Source organism: Chrysochloris asiatica, unplaced genomic scaffold (genome assembly GCF_000296735.1).
Source record: "Chrysochloris asiatica unplaced genomic scaffold, ChrAsi1.0 scaffold00070, whole genome shotgun sequence".
NCBI classification, from domain to species: Eukaryota; Metazoa; Chordata; class Mammalia; order Afrosoricida; family Chrysochloridae; genus Chrysochloris; species Chrysochloris asiatica.
The window spans coordinates 9289272-9312807 of record NW_006408588.1 but is presented as its reverse complement, the minus strand read 5'-3'; the positions used below and the strand labels follow the sequence as shown (position 1 = coordinate 9312807).

Genomic DNA, 23536 nt, shown 5'->3' with positions numbered 1-23536 from the left:
TATTCCAGTACAGATTTGTTTGTTCTTCTGTCAGTCCAGGGTACTTTGAATATTCTTCTCCATCACCATTACTCAAATGCACCAATTCTTCTATGGTCTTCCTTATTCATTCTCCAACTTTCACATGCATATGAGACTACTGAAAATACCATGGCTTGAGTCTGGTGCACCTGAGTACGGAATGACAATTATGCAACTTCAACTTTTTAAACTATAGCAAGTTATTGTTAGAGGAATAGGTGATAACATGTTAGGTTTCTCTACTTGAGTTATAGCAGTAATTTTTTTTTTTCATTTTCATTGCCTAAGTGCAAAGATATAAAGTTCTACATTTTGAGAGGTGGATGTCATCTGATTATATAAGTATATAGTTTTGACTATTTTCCAGATGGGGTACTATGTTTAGAAATCAGTTTATTCCTGCAGAGCACAAAGTGGCAGTGTCTTTGCATGGAAGTCAGAGTCAAGCAGCACTAAGGAAGAAAAGAAATCCAGCCACAGAAATATTCCTTGGGTTTCAATAATGAGACTATTCAAAGAGAGGTGCTTTTAAAATCATGCAAGAGTACCATTGTAAAGTAGACACTTGAGGCGGAGAGAAAGGAATAGCCAGAAACATCACTATAGAAAGCTTGTAAATCTGTCTTCTGCCTATAACTTATTGGAATACCTAAAAGGGGCCTAGAACTTGCCCAGTGAAGGAAGATTCTTGTGAAGCCTTTGCATTGCATAAGACCATAGGTGGAATTCTGAACCCCATCCAGAATCTTCTGAGGTGGGAAACCTCCACTTGAAAGAATAAGCAAACCAGCCTGGAGTAGTTAGAAGAACAGCAGATACTTCTTGAAAGAAAGACCAGCAGGAAAAATAAAAAACAATAATGGCACTCCAATTGACTACTACAAGAACAAGCAAGTTGCTCACCCAGGAGCCATCAAGGCAAGTGGTCAGGCCCGCTCAGGGCAAACCCCCTTCCAAGACGAAGATTCAAGGGGAATACACAAGCAGGCATGCAATCTGACTGCTGACCACGTTGGTCACCGATAAGGGGTAGTGAGGGAAAAACAACAATGAAGTTGTGAGCTAAGTATGACCACATTCAATAGACTTCTGTGAACTTGGGTAGAGACCTGGTCGGCCAGCAGTATGACAAGACCTGGGGCACTCTTCGGCCCAGAGTCAGTGATATAGCCACAGAGGACTGGAGTGGAGAGTGAAGCATCCAGCTGATTTAAAGTGAGGGGATATGCATAAGAACACCCACACTTGCAGATAATATCCGCTTGACCTGGCTTCAATGGCCAGATGATCAGAACTCAACTAGAAGAAGAAAGAAGAGGAAAAAAAGAGTAATGTGATACAATTTGATGAACTTGACCTTTACCTATGGATGCAGTAGGTCAAAAGAGGGAACAAATCTTTACAGTGAGGATCATTCCCACCCCCTCAGTACACAGGGTAGACAGGGATGGGCAACTTGGACAATGGCTACCCAAAATGGGAGCTACAAGGGCAAGAAGTGACTGGCTTACAAACTTTTAAGAGAGGGCCTAGATCCAGAGGACGTGGAGGAAGGTAGAATCTCCACTGAGTAGTATCCAGTCTGTCTGGTTGGGGCTGATGAAAGAAGATGGGGATAGGACTCTTGTGGTACAATACTGAATGATTGCTATGAGGACTTACTGTGAGAGTTAGAAATGCAAAGGTAGACATTTTGCTGCAAAAGGAGGGGCGTGATTGACTTTTCAATCCAAGAGCGGAGGTCCCTGGGACCATCAAGGGAGAAAAGTGGAATGCGGGACCCTACCCAGAGAAGCAGTGACACCAGAGATGAAGGCAGAGACAGTGATGTGGAGAGATGGAGTGGCTGGGGACTCTAGACCCAGACAGGGAGAGGGGCTGTGTGCTGACAACTGAGGGGCAGACTTGCAGGGTGTACCCTTTGTTTGTTTGATGATGCATGGAGGGGATTGTAATAATGACAACGAAACAATATACAACAGGGTGAATGTAAAGTTAATGTTCTCCCATGTAAACTATCACATAATTCAGAATAAAAACTTGTAAACTATTACATAATTCACAATAAAAACTTAAAAAAAAAATCATGCAAGAAAATCAAGTGTGGCAAGCTGCATAGAGTTTGGTCCATCAATATGAACTATGTAGGTAGTAGACTTCAGAGGTCAATAGTAAGAGCTGGCCCGTTAAAATAAGAGTGTTGGCCTTGGAGTCGGACAGGACATGAACATGGGCTTGGATATGGCAGAAGAGCTAAGATAGGGGCAGATGAAGCTGAAATTTGAAGGTCAGGCTGGTTTTCCCAGAGCCAAATGGTTTATTTTATTCCTAACTAAAAACAAGGGCAATTTCTATGTAATTTGTTTGGGGGTGTTGGAATCTAAACTTCTGCTTCAGTATGCAAGCATTTCTCCTAGCCTTAAATTAGATGTGTCGTGTTTTATACAGAAATGAAAGTAAATGGAATCTTTCTTGGTTTAAATTTCTGTTTCTCAAATAGGGATAAGCTGATATGTTTTTATTGCTAAACATTTGAGAATTTAAAAGTTAAAATATGTAAACTATTTTTATATTATACCTTGGTGCATGAAATGCCTTTAAATACAAACTTCCCCAAATTTATTTTCCAGCGTTATTTTCATGGTTTAGTTTAGATCCAAGAAAACCAGATGCTTTCATGAGGACTGCTTCCTCATTTGAAGGCCGTGAAAATCACAAATTTTCTTTTTCATTTTAAGTTGAGAGGAAATACTGGCAGTTTGTTTGGGGAGGGGGATAAGAATCTTGGAAAAGAAATGACTTACTCAGTGGCCATTCATATTTTTGGCTGCTGTGTGATGTGCAGTTGGCTATATAGCACAAATCTTTAGTAAATAAATTTGAAGTGTTGACTCCTTTCCTAAAAAAGGGTTTTCTAAGTAAATATACCATTTAATTACATATGAGAATTTTATCCTATTTAAAACAATAATTATCACTTAAATAGAAAGGATCTTGGTGGTGCTGCGGGTTAAGCATTTTTGGATTGCTAACCCTATCTAAGATGGCTATTCAAGATAAGACTACTTGTTCCCATAAATATATACAGTATCAGAAACCCTACATAGGGTCAATATGAGTTGGAATTGATTTGCTGGAAATGAATTTGGGGTGGTATGTAATGTGGCGAAGGAGCTCTGTTAGTTAAGTGGTTAATGTGCTTGGCTGCTAACCAAAAGGTTGGCACTTTGAACCCACAAGCTGTTCCATGGGAGAAAGATGGGCCATCTGCTTCCATAACGATTTGCAGCCTTCGAAACTATGGGGCAGTTTCATTTTGTCCTGTTGGGTCTCTGGCATGGTGCTGTAGGTTAATTTGCTGGACTGCAAAGTCAGTTTGAACCACACGGTTGGTGGTTCAAGCTCACCAGCTGCTCCTTGGAAATGCTGTATAGGATCGCTGTGGGTCGGAACTGACTCAACAGCACTTAGCAACAATACAGAGTCTCTACTGAGTCAGAAACAACTTGATGGCAGTGGGTACTGGGGTTGGGATGGAGGCAGATGCCAGCCATACTAGAGGCAGTATCGTTGATGCGGTGAAAAAATGTGAAACTGGTTGCTATAGATTAGGAAGTAAGCACAAGTAAGTCTTACTGGGTAAGCTGAGACTGAATACTAATAAATTGAGGCTCAAAATAGAAAATACATTTACTGTAGTTGAGAGAAATGAAGAAGAACAGATTTGTTTTCTTAGTAAATTGATACATAATTTTATCCAGGTAATCTTTAAATCAAAATGTCGTATGTATACTATTTTGTTTTGCTATAGATGTGATCTTCTAATTCATAAAAAATACATAGTAAAACTGTAACAACCAGAAAGAAAAGTTGGTGGTTCTGGGATACAGGATGCCTAGATAATATAGTGTTATGACTATCTTCCTGAAAGGATACTAACATGTTGCTATGTTTAGAATCCAGTTATACAACCAACTGGCTTTCAAGTCAAACACTAGTCAAGGAAATACTATGACTTTAACGAACGGGAAAAGACATCCAGCCAGATTTCTCACAGCTGTGTTTCTCTCCTCTGTGGCCTTCAACAACTTCAATGGAAGTTTAATGTGTTTAGGAAGAAAGATGGCCAGAAGAATTAAAATTATTAAACCAAAAAGGTCAATCTTCAAATTAAGTCTTGGATCAGATTCAGCGCTGAATAAAGTTTCTCCCTTATATGCCCTGTGCTTCAAGCAATATGGACGACCAGTCACACACAACTCAAATGCGGCTGATAGCACACAAAACTGAGGTTACTCTGGTCAAAGAGGGGAAAGAAGAAAAAGCAGTTTCTGGTTTTGAAAGGTGTAAAATAAGCTATTAGTGTTTTCTTAACATTCCTTTGAATTTCCAATTCAAGTTTAAGGTGACTGCAAGAGATAGGAAAAATCCGCAGAGATGACAGGTCCTTGGATTTAATACCATATAAACAGAGGGCCAAGGAATTTTGACAAAACTGTTGCTCACAAAAAGTTGCCCTTGTCTTTGAAGTTTTTGTGTGTTCCATATTTAAAGTCAAACACCTTCATTCATCCAACAGTAGCATTGGGCATTTAATAGAATGATATAATAGTTTTATTTACGTTTCAGATTTAAAAAGGTCTTTCATAAGATAGCTCTCTATTTAGATATAAAATCATCAGATATGTTCCCAAGGATTTTCCAAGTACATCATATGAGTTCCTTTAAACTTTCAGGTCTCACTGACCTTGATGTACTTTTTTTTTTTTTTAATGACCACAGATTCTATAATAATAGATTTCACCAGTTTCTGCTAAGCAGAAGGAACTGCCGAACATTCCTACTAATTCATAAAGGAAAATCTATTTAAATTCCTTTTATCCTTACGTTTTCCACCACTCGTCTGTCAGTTTGTCATACTGTGCTTGCTTGGGTATTGGTGTGATTCTGGAAGCTTTGCCACCAGTATCTTAAATATGAGGAGGGTCACCCATGGTGGGCAGGTTTCAGCTGCGCTTCCAGACTAAGACAGACTAGGAAGAAAGAGAGACAGACTACTTTGGAATATTTAGCCACTGAAAACCTTACAAATAGCAGTAGAACACTGTGTTGTTGTTGTTGTTCTGTGCCACAGAGTTGGTTCCGACTCATAGCAATCCTCTACAGGGTTTCCAAGGTTGTAAAACTTGACGGGAGCTGAAAGCCTCATCTTTCTTCTGTGGAACAGCTGGTAGTTTTGAACTGCTGACCGTGAGATTAGCAGCCCAATTCGTAACCACTATGCTACCAGAGCTCCTTAATGGAACACTGTAGCACCAGACTACTGAATACTGAAACATGATGAAGAGTACTAGAATACGATGAGATCCAGTGCTAGAAGATGAACTTCTCAGGGGAAGGCATTCAAAATATGACTGGGGAAGAGCTACCTCCTCAAAGTAGAGTTGACCGTGATGATGCAAATGGAGTAAAGCTGTCAGGTCCTTCATTTGCTGTTGGAGCACAATTCAAAATGAGGAAAATAGCTGTAAACATCCATTAATAACCGGAACATGGAATGTACAAAGTATAAATCTAGGAAAATAGGAAGTTGTCAAAAATAAAATGGAACCCCAAAACATTGATATCCTAGGCATTAGTGAGCTGATATGGACTCATATTGACCATTTTGAATCTCACAATCACATGGTTTACTATGCTGGGAGTGACAAATTGAAGAGGAATGGTGTGACAGTCATCATCAAAAAGAACATTTTAAGATCTATCTTGAAGTACAACACACTGTCTGCGATAAGATACTCCTACAAGAAATATAACAAGCAAGTCTACTTTGACAAACACAAACTGTGATACACAATTACAAAGGCATTGTTTTATTGTCCTTTTCTCTGTGCAGAATCTTTCCACTGCGGCATTCAATTCCTGGATGTGTCTCATTATTTAGCATTTAATATAAATCTTTCTCCATAGCTAAATCAGTAGGTAAAGGGTCTACATTCTTAAATGCACTTGGATGTTGAGGAAAGCTGGGATGGTGTCAATAGACAGATAGAAGCAAATTGCACCTGGATTCCTGCAGACTGAATCTTGTGGACATAGGAGTTTGGGATTATGATTTTGGTCCAGGATATGACTGAAATGATCACAGTGGGGTATTTAGCCACAAAAAGACAAATAAATAAATTGTGCTATGAACTCTTTATAGTGCATTACAATTCAGGGATCATTTCTAAAGTCTTTATTGATATTAAAAATGGATGATTAGAAATAATTTTAAGATGTTGCACTTAGTAACAAACACACTTCTTATATGATGGATGGAACAACCCTGAGCACTTATAAAGTAGACTGTCTAATACTATATATGCATATCTCCATGACATGTTATAACACATGATAATTTATTAAGGAGAAAACATTTTTTTTTTAAATCAATTTTATATAAATGCTCCCTGAATCTAAAGTGCTGGCAACTTTTGCCTCCAGGGGAACTAATTTTCCTCCTCTTACCCAGCCATTTTTTAAAGACCTCAACTACAACTCCAAATTTTGGTCAAGAAAATGGGTTCTGGCCACACCTGAAAAAGAAAAATACAAAGGGAAAAATATGACTCTTTCTTAGTGGTATAAGTTGCCAATAAGCTAGATGCATGCCATTCAGCCAATATCATTTGGGTTGGTTTAACATAAATCATTCATAAAGACCAACCATTTGTTACTTTACTTAATGTTTGGTAATTCTGAAGCTCCAAGCATATCTTCTGCATAACTTGGGCCAAAGTTAGGAAGAATAGACTTGCTATCGTTTTAAAACACTCATGTAAGTCAACTAATTACATTTTGCTATTTTTGTTGTCAGATTGTTCCTTTTTGGACTGCGGTCTTTTCTCATTCATAGTTAAACTTGTGGGGTCTTCCTTGATTGAAGTTGAATCCAAAGAAACAGTTCTTTTGGCAACTGCTGGTGAGATAAGAAGAAAGACAAAAATAAACAGAGGTGAAAATATACCCTGGACTCAAAAAAAAAAATTGTTTTAAAAAACTGAAGATAATTAAATATACTATTTATCTAGTTTTCTGTAATAAAATGTTATATAGACTAGTAGACCTTCAATGCAGGAATAAACATAAGCAGTGTATTGTATTGTCAAAAACAAATTTAAAAATGTTTTAAAGACTTTGTAAGAGTTGAAGATGTGTGCTTGATGTTGTTGTTGTTAGGTGTCATTGAGTTGGTACCGACTCACAGCGACCTTATGCACAGCAGAACGAAACAGTGCCCGATCCTGGGTCAGCCTCACTATTGTTGCCACATTTGAGTCCATCAATGCGTATGTTTAGTCAGAACAAAATGATATAAACTACATACATGTTCACACACAGGAGAGATCTCAAGGGCTCCTTTTTCACAGAATATTCTGTGTTATACAAAAGGAAAAGTCCTGGTGTGGTACTGCAGGATAAGCACTGGACCATAATGTCGGCAGTTCGAATTCACCAGCTGCTTCTTGGAAATCCTATTCAGGTTGCTATGAGTTGGAATCGACTTGACAGCACTTAACAACAACAAAATAAAAAATGAAACTGAGGCTAGATCTGGACTTTAGGTGTTCTCTTCTTTCTGCTACCTTTTACTTCTCAAAGTCTAAATGCTTTTATCTAACTGCTGACAAGAAATCTTCCTTCCTGATTTTGACTCTCTAAAGTCTTTTCATCTCTCTGATTTCTCTGTCTCCATCTTACCTGATCCACTAACCAGTTTAAGAGTAAATTCTGATGCTTCCATCTCCCAAATTCACCTGAGGCCTTCTGTTTCTCACCACTCCTCCATTACCCTCATCCTGGCCCAAGCCACCATTTTATCTCTTCCTGTTTTCATTCTTGTCACCTTATGATCTCTTCTGCACATAACTGCCAGAATTATCTTTTTTGTAGGGAGTCTTGGTGTGACACTGTGCGTTAATGTGCCAGATTGCAAAGTTGGTTTGAACTGCAAGGTCAGCGGTTCAAGTTCACCAGTCGCTCAGCAGAAACTCTGTACAGGGTTCGCTATGAGTAGGATCGGACTTGGTGGCACATAACAATAACAACAACCCCTCTGATGGAGTCCTGGTGTGGTGCTGTGGGAAAATGCACTGGACCACAAGGCAGTTTGACCCTCAAGGTCAGCAGGTCAAACTCACCAGCTGCTCCTCGGAAACCCTATACAGGGTCGCTATGAGTCATAACCAACTCAAAGGCACTTCACGATGAGAACAACAAATTCCTGTGATTGGGGATGTGATGGCGCCACACCATAAACACTGACTGCGAATCGCAAGGTTGGAGGTTCGAGTCCATTAGGCGGTTCAAGTCCACTAGCTGCTCCACAGGAGAAAGATGAGACATTCTGCGCCCTCTAAAATTTAAAGCCTGGAAAACCCTATTATACAGAGTCGTCGTGAGCTGAAACAGAATCAATAGCACTTAACAACAACAACAACCCCTATGAATATGGCTACCCCTGCTCTCCATTTCCTTCTTGTGAACTCAGAATAAAACCTGAACGTCTGAATGTGGCTGAAAAGACTCCACTCAGACCTGCCTCCCACCACTCATCCCGCACTCACTCATTGATGTTTTTTTTGTCTCTCAGGGCTTTTGCATGTACTGCTTCTTCCATCAGAAAGACTTTTCCCATCCAGCTTTAATTTGGCAGGTTCTCCTCATCATTCAGGTTTCAGTTCAATTGTAACCACCTCACTTTCTTCCCCACCCCTCTTACCCATCCAGGTCTCCTGTACCATTTCACCTATCACTAATTGAAATGATTGGATTTGGGGGTTTCTTGGATTACTATCTGCTTCTTCTGCAAGTTAAGGTGAGTAATCTGTGTTGTTTACTACTGTACCCTACCCCAGAGCCTTGTATAGAGGATCTTAATAAATAGTGGGTATATTTGAGAGATTTTTAAGAGGCAGCTAACTGTTTGCTAAACAGTATCTAGAGAGTTATCTTGTCAAATTGCAATAACCAGAACTCAATTTTTAAATATCTGGCACTTAATTGGCCAGCTAAAAAAAGTCCTGAAACATTGTAACATAAAATAAGACTATAAAATGAGAGAGACAGAAAGACTGTGCTTTCATAGAATAAATAAATTCTTTAGTGGAGAGAAAGCAATGTTCTTACCTTTATTAGTCCTCCAATGTTTTAAATGCCATGGATCTGTGGTATTTTATTCTACTAGTTTGAGGATAAACTACATATCAGTGTCTAATCACAGTTAGGTGGGTGGGGCTTGAAGTACAGCACGGAACTGAAAATAGTGTTATTCTTGGTATGGATAAATTATTTTTCAACCGAGGATCTTAAACCTGCATTAAAGGTGCCTCAAAGGAGTTCTGGTGCGGCGCTGTATGGTCAGCACTGGACTGCGAACTACAAGTTTGGCAGTTCAAACCCATCAGCTGCTTCTGGGAAATCATCTACAGGGTCGTCACTACGAGTCAGAAACAATTCTACCACACTAAACAATGACAACAAAGGCGTCTCAAAAGACAAACTGAGAATTTAAACTTTTCTTTTTACAGCAATGTAAACTGAGATTAGGACGTGAAATACAAAGTTGTTTCTGTATCGTTATATGGATTTGCTTTTCTAAAATCTTTGCATTATATTCATAGGTAAGATTCACTTGTCAAATTCCTGGAGTAATCCTTAGATAACATTTTCTCCTCATGAAAAAAAAAAAAAAAACAGTCCTTTCTTTTGGGAATAACTAAAAAATAAAAATAAATAAATAAAAAACTTTCGTTTTTAGAATAGTTTCAGATTTATAGAAAAATTATAATTTTGTGTTTATTTTTAAATGTAGAGACACTGACTTCACAAACATGAAGCACTTGGGTCTCAAAGGACTCAAGATTTCGAAAAGTCATCAGATTACAACAGGCTTCACTCAGGTCCCGGCCCCATGAGTGGAGGCCCTGTCCGAGAGTTGTGTGCCTTTACCCTAAAAGAAGCTATACATGGAGACTAGTGGTCAGTCACTGCTTATAAAAAGTAAAAATGACAGTTTCAAAAGCTGACATTATAAGTCTCTCTTACTAAGCTCCCACTGTCTACAGACTGAAGGGAATGGAATTCAAGTCTTCTAAAAGAGTATCCTGAATTGTGGCCATACCTTTCAGCCAGCCAGGATAAATTTGGTAGTGATCATGGCTCCAAATAATGGATTTCTGTGTTCCTATTTCCAATGGTAATATAAACTTACAATTTATATATTTCTTCCCTCCTTCCTGGCAGAAGGAATCTACCTTTTCTTGTATTGATCTGAACTACACAAACCTGACATAAATTATTACTTAAAACAAACTTTCGTTAATACTGGATCATTTCGGTGACCACAAATTATGCAGTATTTTCCTATTTCCTTTGTGTTTTCCATGGGTAGTGATTCGCCATTTTAGTTTGGTCACAGTTTAATAGGGTATCTAAGGCAGCAGAATGAAGGCCTTAGCATCTACAGCTTGGACAAAAGGGTCTCATCCAGTTCAAACCCCAACTTGAGTAAGATGGTGCTTGTTATGCTAGCCCTTTATTCATATGGCTTTAGGAACTATAGATCTCCCTCCTCCAAGTCACCACGAACCACCATAAACTATAAAGCCTAGATTTCCTGTCCTACTAAAACACTTGACAAGAAAATGGAAATTTTGCTAGTTAGACATAAAAGCTGGGGCTTTGGTAGTAGAACGTATTCTTTTAAGAATCATTTTTAGCCATTGTATACCAAAGACTTACGGACAACAACAGCAGTCTTTTGCTTCATCCTTTTGAATCCCATGGTCCCGTTCCATTGCGTCAACCACAATTATCTCCTTTAGCAATACTTTTTGTATTTACTCCAGTGTTTCTTTTTTAAAAAAATCTTATATTGCTATGTTTCTGATTTCCCATATTTTTAGACACTATCCACACCCACTCATTTCTTTTCACTCCATCTTCCCAGTTTAGTTACATCTGACCTTCTAGTTGTGTCAACCAACAGGGTTTGTATTATTATGACTATGTAAACAAATGTGACTCACAGTAACGTAATAAGTATATTCTGGCAATGCTTCCTTGGGTTTTATTCCCTCCTAGAATAATAACTGGTGTTGAGTCCTAGCGTGGCACTGTAAGATCAGCACTGGTTTGCTAACCACAAGGTCAATGGTTCAATGTCACCAGGCGCTCCTCAGAAACTGTATACAGAGTCACTATGAGGTGGAACCGACATGACGGCACTTAACAACAACAACAACAACAAGTGGGTTATTAATCAAGGAACCCTGATGACTCAGTGGGTTACATTTTGGGCTGTGAACTGCAAGGCACTGCGTGAGAGAAAAAGCAGGCTTTCTGCTCCAGTGAAGATTTATAGCCTTGGAAGCTCGATATAGCATCACTGTGAGCTGGAACCAACTCAATGGCACACAGCCAGCCAGCTAGTCAGGGTTGTTAACTGCATTGTTTGGGTTTCTCTCTGTTCTTTTTGTCTGTGATCATCCTTGATTGTTTCTTATTGTTCAACCAGATCTGCCATATTATCTATGGTAGTTTTTTTTTGAGTGCTCAAAGGAGCCTTGGTAGCATAGTGGGTTACATGTTGGGCTGCTAATCATAAAGTCAGCAGTTCAAATCCACCAGCCACACCATGGGAGAAAAATGAGGCTCTCTGCTCCCGTAAAGATTTACAACCTCTGGAACCCTATACAGGGTAGCTATGTGTCAGAACCAATTTGACGGCACACAACCACGACCACCAAAGGCATTTGATAATCCATCAGTGTTTTGTTTTATTTTGGTTTTTCTCCCTTAAGATTGGCTGGAAAATGTAACCAAATTATCTGATGGGATCTTCATTTCCTTCCTTCAATATGGGAAAATTGAAGAATGGATAGAACAAATGCACCCAATCAACAAGAAGCAGGAAAAATCATTTGAAGCCTATCATCACAAAACCATTGGGATAAAAGAGAAGATTGCAAAAGTGTCCAGAAAGAAAGGAAAGAGACAGAATTGGTTCAAAGAATAAGAATGAAGAATGACATAAGCTTTTCACCAGCAACATTTGATGTTGGAAGATAACTAGAATGTGGTCTCAGAAGGAAGACTATTTTCAACTAAAAATTTTGTAGTCAAACTCTTAATCAATCACATGTGGTTAGAAGAAATCCATTTATTTGAAGTGATCCCACAACAGAAAAGAATAAAATGAGAAAGAGGAAGACTTTAAATAGGGGAAACAAGGAAAACAATACAGGATTTCTGAGGAACAACTGTCAAATTTGAACCATCGACCTTGTGGCTAGCAGTTAAATGCTTATCCTATAGTGCTTCATATAGGGAGTGATGACAGTTGTGAACCACATTGGCTGGACACTCCTGGATTCTTGTTCTATTTTCTTTGTTCTCTTGCCCTAAAGCTGATTAATCTGGTATTGTCTCCTGTGAGAGATCTTATAAATATCTTATTTTTCCCGGCTTATTTTACAATTATTTCTCTTCTACTGTCATTGTGATTTTCTCTACTTTGTTTCCCACCCTTCTATATATTTTTACATGTGGCAGTTTTGTTTTTTTGTTTTTTTTTTAATTTCTGAAACCTCTTGTTCTCTGTTCCTTTTTCATGGTACCTTGCTCTTATTTAACAGAGGTAATATTTTTTTCTTACATCTTTAAGGGCATTGATGGTAATTTTTCAAAAGATTTTTTGTTCTGTATTTTTAGGGAACATTTATTGTAGGTTCCATTTTTCTTTTGTTGGTCTTAGAGGTTTAAAGAGGGACTAAAAATGAATTACAAAACAGTTTCTACAACTGGGCTGAAATTGTTCTGCAAAAATGGAGACGTATTCAGGTAAACCTAATTTCCCCCACCTCTTCCATATTATGAAAAAGATACAGAAAATTCAAGGTTCATTAGAAAAGCAAATAGGAATATGATGACAAGAATGAGTTTAATTAAATCACTTAAAAATGACTAGTGACTAGGTACCTATGCGATTACATTTAAAAAAAAAATGATCTCTGAAAACATGGGAGTAGAGGGGAATTTTAAAACAAACTTATCAACAGAAGAATAGTATATCATAAGGCACTAAGTAAGATTGCATCCTTGAATTAATAAAAAGTTTTAATTGTATGCTAAATTGTCCAGTCAGATTTTATAAAATGAACTGTAATAAATACTTTTTAAATGTAAATTATGTTTTTGCATACTTTTTCCAATTCTTATTTAACTTTCTTTCCTTTTAAACCAGTGAATTTATGTCGGAAACTAATGGATGTCTGTGAGGAATAGCTTTTAATTACAGAAATGACCACAGCTGGTCACAAAATGCTACCAAACGGAAAGTTTAATACAATTTCTTTCTCTGCCTACCATGGTATTAAATAAAAATTTACAAATGTTAATCTTTTCCCACTCATGTCTTCTAACCACTGCCTCCTAGGTGCCTTTCTAAAGGGCCTTATGAAAGTCATAGTGGCAAACTTACAGAGTCACAGGATTCCTTGCTCATTTGTCACCAGGGGCTATCAACATTTTAATGGATGGGACACTGGTGTTTGGTAGTGCTAAGTCCTTGCGCTGCCCTAACCTAGTGTTTATGTAGATCATCATGTCTGCCAGACCTAAGGATAATTTTTCATTGTTAAGTATAAAAATTTTTAAATGTGGCCTTTATGTACATCAGATCCTAAGGGCCCATAATCAACTTGAGATATATGGTCCATATTGAGCTGCTACTGGATTAGAATAGCAGAGGGTTTATGCAGATACGAAATCACTGGTAAAATGATTAGGACAGGAAAGCAAAAATGCTTAGGTTTTGAAATAAAATAATGATGATATAATGAAAATCAATCCATTTATCAAAAAGTGATAAATATTTATTGAATGAATCCATGAATATAAATCATCAAAATAGAAAGTTATCACTCTTAGATTTGACCTACTTTCTTGTGGCTTCTTTTGGTATTTTACTTACTAGCAACCTAGCTATTTTAAATGGCAAAAATTATCAGATTTAATGTATAATGCTCCAGGGCCATGGGAAACTGAAGAGATAATTATCTAAATAAAATCCATTTGAGCCATATAGATTTGGAAAAAACTACAATTTGAAAGAAAGACAAAAAATGAAAACAAAAGAATCCCAATCAATACACATATTTATCTAATATTAATTGGGCACTTACTATGTGTCAAGTACTATTAGTGTACCAAGGAAAAAGTGGTGAACAACTTAAATGTGTTCCTATCCTCACGGATATCCTCATAGAGAAAATAATCAAAATTATCCAAATAAAAAATAACTCTACGATGATTGTAACAAGAAGCCTTTTAAAGGAAAATTGTAACTATTAACAGAAATTCCATTTAAAACTGTAAGTTCAACTACCTATAAGTTGAAACTTGAAGAACAAGCGCAGTAGGAAAGTGGGAGGGGTCATGGTAGGAGATGGCATCCTAGACCAATAAACTCATGCCTTACTGATGTTGCTGATGATATCTTATCAACATTCACTGAGTGAAATCTAGCAGATACTGATATTTGTATCCCTACTCTTTGAATGATTCCTGAATAGTTCTATGCAAATATTTTTAACTTTTTTGATGATTTAGATTTTGTTTTGACAATACCCAACTTCCTTTATCCATTCATCCAGTGTGACTAGTGAACACCAAACAAATAAACAGTGTATGCTTAATTCAGATTTTTGTTTGAGTTGATATATTTTAAGCTCTTCGGAGAAGTATAAGGTCTAAAAAGAAAGGATTTCACGCATATATTTTTTTAGTAAATTGTACATAATTATAAAAGCACTTACAGCCATTATTTATGGGAGTGGGCTGCAACAAATTCAGGGAAATATCCCATTATCTTTTAGTTCCAGATATCCATGAACTTTCTGAATCCCCCTCATATGACTAATAATGAAAAATTTCACAAGCTCACAACATGAACATTACTATCATGTACGGGCTTTATGCATAATTCTTTCCATGAATTGCTTTTTCTTAAGCCCAATTAAAAAATTGGTAAAGGGCTTCATTACTTACAGTTCAAGTATGAAAATCGTGGACTAGACAGGAAGCTACTGTGGCCCTGCCAAGAGGATGAATGATCTAATCCATGAGCATGGGAACCTTCAGGAACAATTTTGTCAGCCTAAGGGAGAGAGAGTGGCATTTCAGTTCAATGGTTATAAAATGTAAGGACCAGAAGTCATTTTAATTGTAGTAAAACTGAAACTGAACGTTGACATACAAGCCATGTTGCACATGACAATTTGACAGAAATGTAGCCCTTGTAAAAATAAAATATGAGCATGTTTAAAAAAAAATATGCAAAAGAAGGACAGGAAAAGGAAAAAAAAAAAAATCACCCATGACTACTTGAGCATGACATAGTTCTTTCCAGTCTTTCTTTTCTATTGGTAGCACATTAAAACATATTTATAAAATTCTGGGTTCTTTATTTATTTACATTAATGATGTAAGTATTTTTAAAGTCATTTTATTATCCTAACCTTTAGTTTAAGGATTATTCACATACTATCCCATGGACATACTATGCTTTATTCACTACCTTACCAGACATTAAGGTGGTTTCCAGTCTTTTCCTGTTATAAATAACACTGAGAGAAATATCTTTAAATAGAAAACCCTTTCCATATTTAGGATTATTCCTTATGAGGAATTTCTATAAGTGGATATACTGGGTCAGTAAAAACGATTTGATATTTAAAAATTATATTTAGCTAGACTGTTTTCCATAATGATTATATTAATCCTTTTACTCATTCAACAAATATTTAATACATAAACACAAATGAACATACACAAGGTCCCTTTTCTCATAGGTGGTATGAGCTAACCTATTCTCGAAGCAGAAAATGGAAATTAAAACTTTAAATACATTTACTAATTAAATAGGTATTTTCATATATTTTGAAAAACATTCAAATAGTGATTTTGTTCTTAATGACCTTCTTCCAATTTTAACTACACTTCTTTTTTTTCTTTCTTTCACTCACTCAATCATTCATTGAACAATAATTTGTTGGGCACCCACTATGTGGCATGTAATGAACAAACATGATTGTACTGAACACAACCCTGCCTTCATGAATCTTTTAGACCTGTAGAAGAAAAGGGCAAGAAACAAACAACACGAAACATAATTCAATTAAAAACTAAAATAAGGACTATAAAGGAGAAGAACAAGGAATAAAAGAAAAAATAGAATTTAGATTTGGGGTCCACAGAAGGCCTGTCTGGTAGGTGATATTTAAACCAAGAATTGAAAGCTGAGTATAAATTACTAAACCAGTCAGACACCATTTTTCAAAGGAAGGGGCTTTAAGGGAAGAATGGAGATAGATAGTCACGTCCAAACTCTTGAGAAGGTGTTGAGGTGAGAGAAAGTTTGATGCATTTAAAGAAACGAAGGAAGGTTCCGGGCCTTAAGTATATTAGCCCTAGAGGAAGTAGCTAGGATGAAGTCAGTAAGTGGACAAAGGCCATGTTTAGGGTTTAGAATTCTTTTCCTTAAATCCAACCAGGAAGCAATCAAGAGTTTTAAGAAGAGGAGTGACATGCTTCATATTTTTCAGAGTATTTTTCTCTCTGTGCAGAGAACAGATTGTATGAAAACAAATGTCAAAGTGGGAATACTATTTCATAGGATATAACTGCAAATAAATGTGGACCAAGGTAAAGGACAATATCAAGAATGTCCAAAGATTCCAGATGAAACAACTATAAGAAAGGTTGTCCAAAACATGATGTCACATAAAATATGACCTCATGTAAGCAAACCAAAAGGGAAGAACACACACAGCATTACTTAAACTGAAATAACTGAGGAAAAAATTGCAAACCTCGACTTGCAATACTGAAGGATTCTATGGATAAAATATTGAATGATGCAGCAAGCATCAAAAGATGGAAGAAGGAAGAACAAACAAGATGGCAGATCGGGTGGAAGTGCAGTAAAGGAGCTCCACCAGCAACAACACAGAATACCCAAACAAACAGGCTCAAGGGATGGTTCCAGAACTCTGAATCATTTATAAAGGAATATTTATAAGGTTGGAAGACTTTACAGCTGGGGGAATTTTTGGCAGAGGCAACAAATCCATTGCTTTCTAATTCAAGATGGTCAAATTCGAGACGCTTGAGGAGCCATCTTGGCTGAGACCAAGCGGGGGAAGGATCGGGGCAGCCACAGACGCCTGGCAGAACTGCAGAGATAAAGGTGTGAACAGTCTTCTCTTTTGGAAACTGTTCATTGTTCCCTTGCTGTCTGTGCACCTCCATTCAGGTGATTATAGGGGTGCCTGAGCTAGGGGGCACCCCAGCCCCACCCTCAGAGGGTTCTACTACGCATGCGCACAGATCTCCCTGAAATTTAAAGAGACAGTTTCCAATTAAAAACAAATGGCCACAGCCCGCCCTGAACTGTTTACAACTAGAAAAAAGGCCTTAATGGGGATTGTGGAGTGGGACAAGCAGACAAAAAAGGAAATAGTACAAAAATTAAATCCTAAGTTATGTCAAACCGACCAACAGTGGCATCTTGAAATTTCTCAAAAAGAAGAGTGAAAAGGGAAGCCCATTTCCTGATCACATCTACCTGGAGACATTCAGAAAGCCTAAAAAATACCAAAATACATACCCATCTGAGTATTAAGGGCACTGATAACCCCTGAATATGTAAAAAAAACAGAAGTAGATGACCATATCTGCACATGTCCAGAAATGAGATAAAGTGACTGAGGCAAATGAGCTGGAAGGAGACCTACACTCCATACTGGAAGAAGGGTAGGCTTTGGAAATGCGTGAGAAGGAATTCAGAAAAATGATTATAAAATGTATCAAAACACTAGACTAAGGAGTTGAGAAAAATAAGGAAGAAGTCAGGAAAGCGCTACAGGAACAATCAAATAAGATAGATACAGCATTGGAAACAATTCAAAATCTATAGAAAGAGGTCCAAACGATTAATAATAGAATATCAGAAATGGACATTACACTGAAAGGGCAAAGGAGTAGAATTGAAGAGATAGAAGCCAGAACTAATGAGCTAGAAGATAAATCTCTCAGCACTACTAAAATAGAAGAACAAACACAAAAAAGAATTTAAAAAAATCTGAAGAAGGTCTAAGATTCATGTTGGACAACATGAAGAGGAATAACTTAAGAATTATTGGTATTCCAGAACAGGAACAATCACACAAGTCCACAGAGGAGATAGTTGAAGAGCTTCTGGAAGAAAATTTTCCTAACATCATAAAAAGTGAAAAGATAAGCATTCAAGAAGCTCAACGAACCCCAGGAAGGACAATCACCAAGACATATAATAATCAAGCTTTCCAAAATCAAAGATAAGCACAGGATCTTGAAAGCAGCTGGGTAAAAGAGAAATATAACATACAAAGGCAAGCAAATCAGATTAAGCTCAGATTTCTCAACAGAAACCATGCAGGCAAGAAGGAAATGGGAAGACATTTATAAAAGCCTGAAAGAAAAAAACTGCCACCCAAGAATCCTCTACCCAGCAAAGCTGTCAATCAAATATGACGGTGTAATCAAAACATTCCAGAATAAACAGAAGCTACGGGATTTTGCCAAAGCCAACCCTGCTATGAAAAACATCCTAAAGGAAGTTCTGTGGACTGAGAACCAACAAGAACAGACAACAACTACAGGATGATGTATGTGGCAGCATCACCCTGAACTTAATCAACAAATGGAAGAGTCAAGAACAGAATAAAATTATAAGAACAGAGGATCTGGGAGGTCAGTCTATGATTCAAAACAATTACAATGTGAAAAAAGGTAAACACAGAGGAACAGAGATCTAGGTGGTGATAAATTCAGGTAGATTACTGGATAAAATAGACTGTCTTAAATGGAGGGAAGAACTAATGGAATATAAGGTAACCACAATGGGGTTGGAGTGGGGGGTGTACTTTGGGTGTTGGGGAGGGCAATACAAGAAGTGGGGAGGAGGCAGAAGAGCAGGATAGATATGGGAACACTGAGACAGGTTTGCATGCCCTAGTGGGACAGAGGTAAATAGTGACACATACTCAACCTTGGAACAACAGGGCTCTGGGATACAGGGATCTATGTATAGCTTGAAGAGGGTAAATAATACTAAAATCCTTGACTGCCTTATGAATATTAGTTTCCCTTGCCTACTATTGTAAAATAGACACTTGAGTGGGATAGAAAGGAATGTTGGGAAACATGATTAGAGAAAACTTGTAAGCCTGCCTTCAGCCTATAACTGATTGGAATACCTAAAAGGGATTCTAAAACTTGCCCAGTGACATAGGCCTCATGCAAAGCCTTTACAGAGTATAGGACCTTAGGTGGAATCCTGAGTCCCATCCACAACCTTATAAGGTGAGACATTCCCACTGGAAAGGACAAGCAGACTGGAACAGCTACAGTGACAAATAATGCATCTTCATGATGAACCTGACCTATACTCAGAGCGGTAGTTACTCTAAATACCAACAGAGAGGGAAAGAGTCTGCAAATCAAGTTTCAATGCTATCCACTCTGTACACAGGGTAGATAGGAACGGGCAACTTAGACATTGACTACCTAAAATAAGGGGGCAATAAAGTCACGAAGTGACTGGCTTCTAAGGTTTCAAGAGGGAGTTTAGTGTGGAAAGAAAGAGTCCCCACTGAATAGAGTTGGGGATAAGATTGGTAAGATTCAATAGTGAATAACTGTTATCATGACTAATCACGACTGTCACAATTGTAAAGGTAGAAGTTTTGTAACAAAAAAAGGGGAGAGGTTAATCTTACAGTCCAGAAACAGAGGACCCTAGACCATCAAGAGAGGAACGCACAAGCAGAGTGCGGGACCTTATCCAGAGAAGCAGCGCCAGAGATGGGGGCATGGAGATGGGGAGCGGCTGAGGACTCTAGATTCATAGACTAAGAAGAGAAGGACTAAGACCTGGTGGCCAGGAGCAGACTTGCAGGATGTGCCCTTTGGAGATGTAAATTATTATATATGCCTGAGTGGGTTTTTTTGTTTGTGTGTTTTTTAAAAAGCTAACGTGGATAGAGAAAAATACTGTTAACTGATGGTACATGGAGGGGATTATAATCAATGTAATGAAACAAGGTATATGATTTGTTGAATGTAAAACTGATGATATGCCCTGTAAACTTTCAATCAATCCTCAATAAAAACCTTAAAAAAAAAAATCTGGAAGGAATAAACAGTCACTGTACTAAAAACAAAGGGCTGATGCTCAATCATTTCAAGAAGTAGCATATGACCCAGAACCAATGGTACTGAAGGAAGAAGTGCAAGCTGCACTGGTGAAAAATAAAGCTCTCGGAATCAACAAAATACAAATTGAAATCTTTCAACAAACAGATGCAGCACTAGAGGCACTCAATCACCTGTGCCAAGACATCTAGAAGGCAGCTACCTGGCCAACAGACTGGAAGAGATCTATACCTATACCCGTTCCAAAGAGAGGTGACCCAATGGAATTCAGAAATCAAAAGATAACATTCCTAATATCACATGCAGGTAAAATTTTGCTCAAGATAACTCAAAAACGATTGCAACAGTACATTGACAGGGAACAGCCAGAGGCTCAAACTGGATTCTAATGAGGAATTGGAACGAGGGATATCATTACTGATGTCAGAAGGATCTTGGCTGAAAGTAGAGGATAACAGAAAGATGTTTACCTGTGCTTAACTATCAACTGACAAACCACACCAGGATTAATCTGGCTGGAGGTTTTAAATTTTTTCTTGACCTTTAAAGTACCCAGTTAGGTTATCATTGGCGTTTTCTATTTTTCTGCTTTTTATTTCATTGATTTCAACTCTATATTATTTCCTTCCTTTTGCTTACTTTGGTTTTAATATGCTCTTCATTGTCTACATGAAGTTTCTAGAAGCTTGGATTATGTATATGAGACCTTCCTTTTGTAATATGTTGTTTGTTGTTAAGTGCTGTCGATGTGGTTACAACTCACAGCAACCCTGTATAGAGTTTCCAAAGAACAGCTGGTGGGTTTGAACAGCCAACTTGTGGTATGCAGTCCAGTTGATCCTACAGCACCACACTAGGAGTCCTAGTGTATATAGTATGCTGTCAAATGCCTCTGAGTCCATCTGACTCAGCAACTCTGTGTAGGGTTTCCAAGGAGCGGCTGGCAGGTTTTAACCACCAACCTTGTGATTCAAACCAATCTTACACTATAGGGTCAATCAGGACTCCTTTGTAATATGTTGTTGTTGTTAAGTGCCATTGAATTGGTTTCAAATCATAGAGACCCTGTATAGGGTTTCCAAGGAGTGGCTGGTGAGTTTGAACTGCCAACCTTGCAGATGAAACCGACGTTTCAGCCTATTCAAATGCATTAACCTGCAGCACCTTACCAGGACTCCCCTTGTAATATGTTCTTGTTGTTAAGTGACGTCGAGTTGGTTCCGAATCATAGGAACCCTGTATAGGGTTTCTGAGAAGTGGCTGGTGAGTTTGAACACCCAACCTTGCAGTCCAAACTGACCTTACAGTCAGTTCTTTATCCTACAGCACCACACCAGGACTCCACCTTTTGTAATATAAGCATTCAATAGTATACATTTCCCTTCAAGTATTCTGTTAGCTGAATCTCACAAAGTTTAATAAGTTGTGTTTCATTTCATAGAGTTAACAATTACTTTCTAATTTTCCTTTTGATTTCTTCTTTGACCAATGAGCTATTTAGAAGTATGTTATTTAATTTCTAAAATATTTGGGAATTTTCCGGCTATCTTTCTTTTAATGGTTTCTAGCTAAGTTTTATTGTGGTTAGACAACAGATACTTTGTAATTTTAATCCTTCCAAATTTATTATTATCTGTTTTATGGCCCAGAATATGATCTATCTTGGTAAATGTTCAATGTGTACTTGAAAACTGAGTTTAATCTATTATTATTGGGTCTAGTTTATTCTTTCCTACAAGGTCGCAATGAGTTAGAATCAACTCGATGGTAATAGATTTCATTGATCATTTACTGAAAGATGAATGTTGAATTGTTGTTGTTGTTAAGTGCCATTATATCAGTTCTGACTCACAACAATCTGTATAGAGTTTCTGAGGAGTTACTGGTGGGTTTGAGTGCTGACTTTGTGGTTACCAATCTGGTGCTATCCTACGGCGCCACAGCAGAATCTGAAACTACAAAGAATTATTTACGTATTCCTTCTCAAACGTCTATCAGTTTTTGCTTCATGTAACATGGTAGCGTGGCGGTTACAAATCAGCTACTCCACAGGAGAAAGATGAGGTTTCCTGCTCCCATAAAAGTTTACAGCCTCGGAAACCCTGTTCAGGGTCGCTATGGGTCAGAACCGACTCAACGACACTTAACAACAACTGTTTTACAAGGAGCTCTAGTGTGGTGCTATAGGATAAGCACTAGACTACAAGGTTGGCTTGAACCAAAAGGTGTTGGTGTTGTTGTTAAGTGCCATGGAATCAGTTCTGACTCATAGTGACCCTCTATAGGATTTCCAAGGAGCGTCTTGTGAGTTTGAACTGCTAACCTCGTGGTTCAAGTCAACCTTGTGGTCCAGTGCTTTATCCCACAGCACCACACCAGGACTCCAGGTGGTTCAAAGTTACTAGCCGGTCCTCTGAAACCCTATTCAGGGTCACTATTAGTTGGAAACAACTGGATAGCACTAACCAACAACATTCCTTTACAACTCTTGATTTATTCATCATTCAGTCACTCACATTTCTTTTTTACATTATAGAAAATGAACAGGCTTAACTCTAATATGTTTTCAAATTCTAACTTTTTTTTTCTGTCATAATCTACCAATTTAAGTTTAAGTATAACTAGTAAATGAGCCCCACAATGACACTCTACAAGAAAAGTATTTTATACTCCCTGGGGATAATCACATTTGGGGGTTAATGTGCTGAGACTGCAAAGTCAGTTTGATCTGCAAGATTGGCGGTTCAAGCTCACCAGCCACTCCTCAGAAAACCTATAGAGGGTCACGATGGGTAAGAACTGACTCAATGGCAGTTAACAACGGCAGCATATGAAGAAACCCTGGTGGCACACTGGGTTAAGTGTTGCACTGATAACTGAAAGGTTACCAGTTCTAAACCATCAGCCATTCCATGGGAGAAAGATGAGACAGTCTGTTTCTGTAAAGATTTACAGTGTTGGCAACCTGATAGGGCCTCTGTCCTCTGTCCTCTGAATTCACAATGGAGTCCTGGTGTGGAGCTATAGAGTAATCTCTGTACTGCTAATCCCAAGGCTGCCGATTCTAACTCATCAGCTGCTCCTCGGAAACCCTAGACAGGGTCACTATGAGTCAGAAACCAACTCAAGGACACTTAACAACTTACCAACAACATAAAGTCGCTACGAGTCAAAATCAACCCCACAGTAGTGGGGGGTTTTTGCTATATATATA

The 23536-nt window shown here is 37.9% G+C and overlaps 1 protein-coding gene across 1 annotated transcript in view; it reads right to left on the bottom strand.

Moving 5' to 3' along the window:
• Positions 1-6574: 6574 nt before the first annotated feature.
• The window catches only part of CEP128 (centrosomal protein 128kDa), a 707284-nt gene continuing 690322 nt past the window's right edge, over positions 6575-23536 (bottom strand). The window contains exons 22-24 of the mRNA XM_006864786.1: positions 15115-15223; positions 6859-6982; positions 6575-6599 (exon numbers count right to left, since the gene is read on the bottom strand). Of these exons, the coding sequence (XP_006864848.1) occupies positions 6575-6599; positions 6859-6982; positions 15115-15223 (258 nt within the window). The remainder of the gene's footprint in view (positions 6600-6858; positions 6983-15114; positions 15224-23536) is intronic.